Consider the following 9455-nt stretch of genomic DNA (forward strand, 5'->3'; position numbering starts at 1 on the left):
GCTATCCTAACAAACCATACGTCAATGGAAAGCTTATTTTTCACTTTTTAGATGATGTATAAATCTCAATCTCAAAAAATTGACCCTTATGATTTATTTTTGCGGTCCAGGGTCACATTTAGTCTAGAACTATAGTATGCAGATAGTAACTCGCATATTTTCTTGAAATTGTAAAAGTAATGCGTTACTTTACTAGTTACTGAAAAGGGGTAATCTAATATATGTAACGCTCGTTACTTTTGTTGCCTTATGCCAACACTGTTCACTAATAAAAATAAAAAAAAACATTATTACATGACCGTGTTACCACGTTGGTGTTCTCTGAAATGCCTTCCACAGATATAAATACCATATTATATAAAGGTGCTAATCATTCTGATGCCTTCAGTACTTTTTTTGACGACTCAGAAAACATGCGTTCTGTTTGTTCAATTTCTGTTTATTTATTGAATGTAATGTGAACAGTTTTTATCATTATGTAATATGTTCAAATTAAATAGTATGTAAGTTTAACACTCGGCTCAGTATTAATGCTAACGCCTAGCGCTAGTAAAAGCGAACTACATTTCCCATAATTCCATACGCGGGCACGTTCGTTTGACGTCACACGCATTTCGCCAGGTACAGAAGTCCATCGTGCAAAATGAAAACAACTATTGCATAAACTTCATTAATTACTCTGGAGATAGTCGCGTGTGCAAACGGGTTCACATTTTGGGTAAAGTAACTCTGAACTTCGTTTTACGCTTTGTTTGGATTGTTAGTTTTTTTTCTCGCTGTCGCATTGCAATAACGAAGTAAAGTAAGAGGTTGCAAATTCACATATGTAATACTATTTGTAGATGTGGATTTTTTTTATTTAGCCGACTGTCATGTAATGCAACGTAAGCAAAAGATGGGTTTTAACATGCAAATGACCTTTTGGTGGTTGTTATGTCTTTATGTGGTTATTAAGAAAGATCATGGCAGAGAAACCTCAGCTGGTCAATAATTTACCAGAGGACATTGGGACTGATGAGTGCATGAGCACATATACACACGTCTACAGCCCTGATTTGCTCATGTAAGCACAAGAAACTAACTTTTAAAGTAGATTTTTTTTTGCATTTGAAATCCCTGCCTTGTTTAATATGCATAGATATATATAAAGAAAGAGAGAAAGACAAACAAAAAGACTTATATGTGTGTGTTTGCAGTGATCAGGTGGCCTTTATAACTGGTGGAGGGTCAGGTATTGGGTTTCGAATAGCAGAAGTTCTGATGAGGTGAGTCGTAAGTGATTTTTCCACTGTAGTTTCCCACTGTCAACAATTTGTCCATGACTGAACCTCTCAGCTTGACTTTTTCACTCAGTTGTAATAGAAATTATTCCACCCCCTTTGACCTGCAAGTTTTGAACAAAATCTTGTGAAAACAAATTAACAAAGGCTTCAGTACACATTTAAAAGAATTCTGAGAATGCAAGTTGATGAATAATGAAAAAGAAAAGAAAATAGGCTCTAAACGTTCATGTTCAAAATGGTTTCAAAATTTGGTGCAAAATCTTTTATTCTTTAAAACCACCAATAAACACTGCTTGGAAGTGCTTAGAAGCTTCTGTTAGCTCTCTACTGCAATCTTTGCCTATTCCTCGTCTGAAAAAGCTTTCAGATCACTTTGGTTTTCACATTGCCACTTGCTTTCTTCAAATTCAACCAAATATTTTCAATGAGAATTAAATCTGGAGACTGAACAGGCCACTCAAGAACATTCTGTTACGAATCCCTGAATTAAGCAAAAGAGATTTGGACGTATACTTTGGGATGATTGGCCTGCAGGAAAGTCCATTGAACATCAGCTTCAGTCTTTGCACCAAAGGCATCACAATTCTTGCCAAAATGGCCTGATACTTCAAAGAATCTATGATGTCCTTCATACAGTCATGATCTCCACTTCCTGCTACAGTAAATGAACCCCATAACAGGACTGGTCCACCTCCATATTTGACGTTGGAGATGGTGTTCTTCTGCTCATAAGCTTAGCCTTTTTTGCACCAGACATACCGCTGATCTATACATCCAAAGAGTTCCAGTTCAGTCACATTACTCCATAGAAAGTCTTTCAGAACTCCACAGGTCTATCCAAATGAATTTTAGCATGTTTAAGTCAGCCTTTTTGTTCCTCTTGGTCAAGAGTGGTATTCGGCAAGATGCCTCAACACGAAAGCCATGCTTGTCTTGTGTTCTTCTTATATGCTGAAATGTTATTCCTCCTTTCGTTGGTTCATCTCGAAAGTCTTTGGCTGTACATTGCAGGTTTTTCCTCAGTTGTTCTGATCAAGCAGTTTTATGATATTGTGCTTTTTGTTCAACACCCTTAATGGTGTTCTGGTACAACACCTTTTAAACTAAGAACTAACGCTGGCAGCTGTCTCTAGGAACTTTTAAAGTCTTGGAAATCTTCATGTAGCTTTAGACTTTTAATGTAATAAAGCTATTTCTTCTGTATAGCTTTTGTGAGAGCTCTGTTGACTTTTTCTCAACTTTAGCACAAATCAAAACAGCGATGTTAAATAGTGCTTAAATAATTATGACACAGCTGTGTTATAAAAAAAGTCCTATAACTCAGAAACACTGCGTTATATATTAACATGATGAAAATTGCATCTATAACTGATTACTGGCATATTAAAAGTGATAAAGTCCTGAATCTTCAGAAAAGCTTGTATTTGTGGCATACTGCAGTCTCTGGGGGTTGAATAATTTTGATTGCAACTGTATATATTGATCTTTAACCTTTGTGACCATCAGTAACATGCCATCTTCTCAAGCCTACATCTATAAATTAATTTTAATATGTTTTATAATAATCTTGCTAATTTTTTTTACTTCTTCATCCAGGCATGGTTGTGACACGGTCATCGCTAGCAGAAACCTGGAGAAACTCTCTGAGGTACTGTCTCTACAAATCTGCAATATCTCACTTGTGTCATTGCTCTGTTGAAGAGTTGTTCATCTTTATGTGTTTGTGTGTTTTAGGCAGCGAAAAAGTTAACCAGCGCTACAGGCAGACGGTGTTTGCCGATTGCCATGGATGTGCGTAAGCCAGAGACCATTTCTGCTGCTGTGGATGAAACCTTGAAGATATTTGGACGTGTTGACATACTTATTAACAGTAAGGCTTAAGTTAGAAGGTCAAACACAGTGTCTTAACCTGTGATAAAATCATACGTGACCCTGGACCACAAAACCAGTCTTAGGTAGCACAGGTATATTTGTAGCAATAGCCAAAAATACATTGCATAGGTCAAAATGATTGATTTTACTTATATGCCAAAAATCATTAGCGTATTAAGTATTGATCATGTTCAATTAAGATATTCTGTAAATTTCCTACCGTATATAAATCAAAATTTTTGATCAGTAATATGCATTGCTAAGAACTTTTGGACGACCTTAAAGGCAATTATTTTTATTTTTTTGCATCTAGATTTTCAAATAGTTGTATCTCAGCCAAATATTGTCCTATCCTAACAAACCATACATCAATGGAAAGCTTTTTATTCATCTTTCAGATGATATATAAATCTCAATTTCAAAGAACTGAGCCTTATGTCTGGTTGTGTGGTCCAGGGTCACATATCATTTCCCAAACATACAGTGTATTTCCAAAAAGATATTGATTCTGTACATACAATTAAGTCTTAGATCAACTAACACTAACGTCTTATGAAGTGTTGGCCGTTCTCTAATGTGTGATTACACAATAGCCAAGCACATGCATGACACTTTTGTGATTTATAATTTTTATTTCACAGATGCTGCAGGTAATTTCTTGTGTCCAGCTACATCTTTGTCATTTAATGCTTTCAAGACGGTAATGGAGATCGACACCATGGGAACTTTCAACACCAGTAAAGTCATCTATGACAAATGGTTCAAGGTATATTATTTTTATTACCTAAATATCTCAGTTCTTGGTTTTTTCTTTGTCAGATGTTGAGGTCTATTTTTATTAAGCAGTAGTTTATAGTGTCTTTATAATGTCTAATAATATGTGGTTTTATTTCTTTATTTTCTCAGGATCATGGCGGCTCCATTGTCAACATCTCCGCCACACTAGGATACAGAGGTCAGGCTCTCCAGGTGCATGCTGGGTCAGCGAAGGCTGCAAATGGTTAGTGTTATTTTTGTTTGGTGTAATTTTCTGTTTGTCTGCTTTATTAAATCATATGATGTTGTTATAAAATGTATAATACATAAGTATTTATACAAGTAGCAGTGCTACATTTACATTTACAACTAGTATAAGGTATGAAGTTAATCATTTGAAGGTCAGATAAAAATGTGGAATTGGATAAGTGTAAAATATAAAGTGTAAAGTCGGCAACACTAAAGCTCCAAAAATATATCAAAAATATTTATTTTTAAAACAACTTTCGCATAGCATATGTGACGTTTCGAGCACGCAGGCTCTTCATCAGACAGTCTTATATATTTTGTACATGTTGCTTTTTAGTCGAGCACCCATTTGAGACTGATGTGCATGCTTTTGTTTCATTTTTCTGAATTGGATAAGTGTTAAATAAATCATATTGTATCTGGTGTTTAAAGATGGGATGAAAGTAAAATTTTCCACTTTTATGTATTTATTTTAATTTATGTTTGTGGTCTTATTATGCATGATTTATACAAGAGTATATTTTTAGGCATGTGTATATTTTTTCTTTGACCCTATTATGCCAGATATAATTTTTTTTACAAGCTGATTCTGAGGATACTAGATGTTCTAAATGTTACAGACAAAGACTGGAATTAGGCGCAAAAAAACTAATTCTTGAAATAAAATTAACAGTTACAAATAAATAAATAAATAAAATTAAAAAAAAAAATAGTAAAGCCTGAAAAGACTTTAATTTGACAAGAAATTACTAAAAAAATAGTTATTGATAAAATAAATAAATAAAAATAAATGGTAACTGGAAATTATATAAATAAAACAAATATTTTATTTTAGCTAGTTACATTTCTTAGCAAAAATAAAAAGGCATATTTACAAATAAATAAAATAAAAAACAGTAAAGACTGAAAAGACTTGGATTTGGTACAATGAACTAAAAAAATTGTTCTTGAAATAAAATAAAATGGTACCTGGAATGTTTTTAAAAAACAAATATTTTGTTTTAGTTACATTTCTCAACAAAAATTAAAAAGGCTTGTTTGCAAACTAAAAAAAAAAAAAAATAATAATAATAATAAAGGCTGAAAAGACTTTGATTTGGCACAAAAAATAGTTCTTTAAAAAATTAATGGTAACTAAAAAAAATAAAAATAAAATGAATAGGCCTATTTACAAAAAAATAAATAGATAAAAAAAACTAGTAAAGACTGAAAAAACTTAGATTTGGCACAGTGAACTACTAAAAATAGTTCATAAAATAAATGGTAACTGGAATTATAAAAATTATAAAATTAATTTATAAAAAATATAAAATGAAATAGGTGTATTTGCAAAATAAATTAATAAAAATAAAATGGAAAAACTGGTAAAGGGTGAAAAGACTTGGATTTGGCACAGTGAACTACTAAAAATAGTTCTTGAAACAAAATGATAACTGGAAAAAATACAAATAAAACGAATATTTTATTTTGGCTAGTTACATTTCTCAACAAAAAATAAATAGGCATATTTACAAATAAATAAATTAAATTAAAAAGTAGTATAATAGACTGAAAAGACTTGGATTTGGCACAGTGAACTGCTAAAAAAATATTTTTTTAAATAAAATAAATGGTAACTGGAAAAAAATAGATATTTAAATTCAGCTTGTTACATTTCTCAACAAAAATTAAATGGGCATATTTAAATAAATAAATAAATAAATAATAATAATAATAATAATAATCTACAAAATGTGACCCTGGAGCACAAAACCAGTCATAAGGGTCAATTATTGAGAAAATCACCTTTAAAGTTGTCAAAATGAAATTCTTAACAATACATATTACTCAATAAAAAATATAATAAAAAGTTTTTATATATTTACAGTAAGAAATTTACAAAATATCTTAATGGAACATGATTTTTAAGTAATATCAATATCCTAATGACCCATACAATGTATTTTTGGCTATTGCTACAAATATACCATGCTACTTAAGACTACTTATGGTTTTGTGGTCCAGGGCCACATAAGGACTAACTATCTGTGTATGTATATGTGTTTGTAGATGCCATGACAAGACATCTGGCGGTTGAATGGGGCCCCAGTGGTGTGCGGGTGAACACAGTGTCTCCAGGGCCCATCTCTGGCACAGAGGGATACCGTAGACTGGGCAAGACACTTGTTTGTGTGTTTAGACTCATTATAGTGTCACCATACCTTTCATTTTCACTATAGTTCACTATGATTCCTTCAGGTGGTTCACATGCTGAGTCAGCGGGGGCTTTCCACAGCATCCCATTGCAAAGAGCCGGCAATAAGACGGAGATGGCGCATGCGGTTCTTTTTCTGGCCAGCCGCGCGGCTTCATACGTCACCGGCGCTATACTGGTCGCCGACGGAGGAGCGTGGCTCACCTCGGCCAATGACGTGGAGCAGCTGCTGGGTATTATCTCATCTCGCTCTGCAAAACTATGAACAGACAGCACCGCACACGGGTGTGTTATATAGGCCTGAACTGATTAGCATTAATCAATAATTAGAATGATTATTCAAAATCTCAAATGAGAAATCAGATTTTCAAAAAAAAAAAATTCTATACATTTTTCTACTACTATATGATTGACCTGTGAAAATAGTTGCAAACGGGGTGAAAATTTCCAGTTAATTTCCGTAAACTTTCCAAAAATTCCTGAAAGATTGCAAAAAAGTTTCAAAAATTTACTGGAAATCTTCCACTTTTTTGCAACCCTATTTGAGTAACTTTTGTTATAAATCGAATGTCATTCTAACTTGGTTTCTCTTATGTTTCTAGGGTTTTGGTCGGCAGAGAAAAGAAAGGATAAATAGCACGAATATAAAGGATGAAATGAACAACAATGGACCAGTTGATCATGAAAACATCTGTATGATAAATGTTGAATATTACGAATACGCCTACAGGAAGAAATAAGAAATTCTATTCTGTGTTAAGAAAATTAAGCCCAATTTTAATACTTAATTTTTTTTATACTTTTTGGGTAGTAAATTCTTTGGATTTTCACCATAAATTACAGTTCGTACAAAGAACAAGTTGCAATTTTAATCCTATTCATATTTTTCCTACTTTATGATAATGAGTTTCTTTTATCTCATTGCAGTAGTGTCTGCATTTGTTTACGCAAATATATTTTTAATTTTCTTCCTTTGATTTTCAGCTGAAATATGACATTTTTTGACTGAATTTTATGAGAGAAGATCCCTTGAACTGTGTCTTCTCATTACATAATTGTTATATTGATATTTCAAGCATGTTTAATCACAAAGTATTAGTAATTATTAGTATGTTTTACTTCTGGTAACATAACTGACCACTTTAGCACTACATCGGTGTCTTTTTTTTAATTTTCAGCTAGTAATTTTCAGCTACTACCAGTCAAAAGTTTTTGAACAGTAAGATTTTAATGTTTTTTAAAGACGTCTCTTCTGCTCACCAAACCTGCATTTATTTGATTCAAAGTACAGCATTTAAAATAACAGTTTTTTTTATTTGAATATATTTTAAAATGTCATTTATTTCTGTGATCAAAGCTAAATTTTCAGCATTACTCCAGTCACATGATGCTTCAGAAATCATTATAATATGCTGATTTGCTGCTAAAAATTCAGCTTTGATCACAGATATAAATTATATTTTAAAATATATTCAAATAGAAAACAGTTATTTTAAATAGTAAAACTTTTTCTAAATTTTACAGCTTTTGCTGTACTTCGGATCCAATAACTGAAGGCTTGGTGAACAAAAGCGACTTTTTAAAAACATTAAAACTCTTACTGTTCAAAAACTTTTGACGGTTAGTGTATGTATAAAATTTTAAACTTAAAATTATGTAAACTTAATTGTGTTCTTGTATACCTAACAGTTTTCATAATAAATCTTTTATAATTCTTGTATTACCTTTTCTAGGGTATTATTAGCTGTAATATCTTCATTCGCTCACATGAGGGCGCAAGAAAACAACTGTAAATTATTGAAAATAACTATTTGCTTAACAAATAAGCATTTCTTCTGAGTACCCGATTATATAATTTAATTCTAGCGAACTGTTTAGATTATATTAGTCACTATTTCACCTCAGCAGTGCTAAAAACCAAATGACGGCATCATAGTCGTCAGTTAACTGATTCGCGGGAATGTGACAGTCAAAAAAAAAGCCGTTATAAATCTGCATTCCATCATCACCATCGCAACCAAAAGCACAGATAACTGCTAAAGGAATGATTCTTGACGCCTGTGGTTTAAAGCGGTAGACTGCGGCGCCGGAGTTGCGCATGCGTGTTGCTGACGTCGGTTTGTGTGCGTGTGTGTACACGCGAGTGTGTATGTGTGAGTGAGACAGCAGAGGTTGTGTATTGCTGCTGATGAGAGAGAGACACAGATATAACTGAAACATCATCCGTCGACTAAATAACAGAAACGCATCTTAAATCTCGGATTTCGGGTTAACGGATAAACCGCCGCCGAGGGATTGAAATAAAAGGGATTCGCGCTTTATTTACGGGATTAACAGTGGTCTCGATCTGATTTGATCCCGCTAACAGGCTAATAACAAGCGCAGGTGGATGACTCGCGAGACTCGACCTGGATCTTGGCCTGTTTTAAAAAACAAAAGACAAACTGAGGAATAAAACACCCAGCGTTAAACCAAATTAATGGATTACATCAAATCTGCCTGGAACCAGAGACATATCACGGGTCGTCTTTTATTTTAAACTGGAAATGAGAGGGGGTCGTATGGGCCAGCTAGTCGGCTATTTGGTTTACCTCAGATGTGGAGGATGCTGATGCTAACCGCTCTAGAACAATCTATTTAAGGGTTTTCGTGTTTTTTTGGTGTAATATCACAATGACAGTTGTTTAAACAAAGTCTGTTGTGCTTAATATGTAAAAAATGCTGATATGTTCAGTTTTAGACAATCTTGAGTGAGATGATTGAATACACTGCCTCGTGTTTATACATTATAAACAGTTTGTAATAATTAATAGTCAATCCAGGGCCTGTGTACCATTAATGTGAACGCTTATGGAATTTGGATATACAGTGTAATATTAACAATGATATAGATTTTGATGTAAATTCATGTATTTTCTTATACATGTATAGATTCTAAAATGGTATTTTTATAAAGAATTTATAAGTGTTTTTTAATAGGTAGCCTTGAAGTAATCCTGTTATTATGTGTTGATTAGGATGTGGATTAGCATGTTTTGAGAAGTCTTATGTTAAATGGATTAGATGACTTTGAATTCGGAACAGGGAAACAGAGCCAGCTT

The 9455-nt window shown here is 33.1% G+C and overlaps 1 protein-coding gene across 2 annotated transcripts; it reads left to right on the forward strand.

The window, feature by feature from the left end:
* The first annotated feature begins 590 nt into the window (after nucleotides 1-590).
* decr2 (2,4-dienoyl CoA reductase 2, peroxisomal) lies at nucleotides 591-8074 on the forward strand. 2 transcript variants are annotated; one of them, XM_073830928.1, is made up of 10 exons: nucleotides 591-718; nucleotides 956-1063; nucleotides 1197-1265; nucleotides 2880-2931; nucleotides 3018-3153; nucleotides 3797-3921; nucleotides 4062-4155; nucleotides 6210-6314; nucleotides 6399-6639; nucleotides 6957-8074. In XM_073830928.1, exons 2-9 carry the CDS (start codon nucleotides 963-965, stop codon nucleotides 6617-6619), a joined length of 903 nt encoding a protein of 300 aa, XP_073687029.1. In that variant the 5' UTR covers nucleotides 591-718; nucleotides 956-962; the 3' UTR covers nucleotides 6620-6639; nucleotides 6957-8074. The 2 variants fall into 2 exon arrangements, with proteins under 2 accessions (XP_073687029.1, XP_073687028.1); XM_073830927.1 differs by having other exon boundaries at nucleotides 6399-6587.
* Nucleotides 8075-9455: the final 1381 nt, after the last annotated feature.

This window comes from Garra rufa, chromosome 24 (assembly GCF_049309525.1).
Source record: "Garra rufa chromosome 24, GarRuf1.0, whole genome shotgun sequence".
NCBI classification, from domain to species: domain Eukaryota; kingdom Metazoa; phylum Chordata; class Actinopteri; order Cypriniformes; family Cyprinidae; genus Garra; species Garra rufa.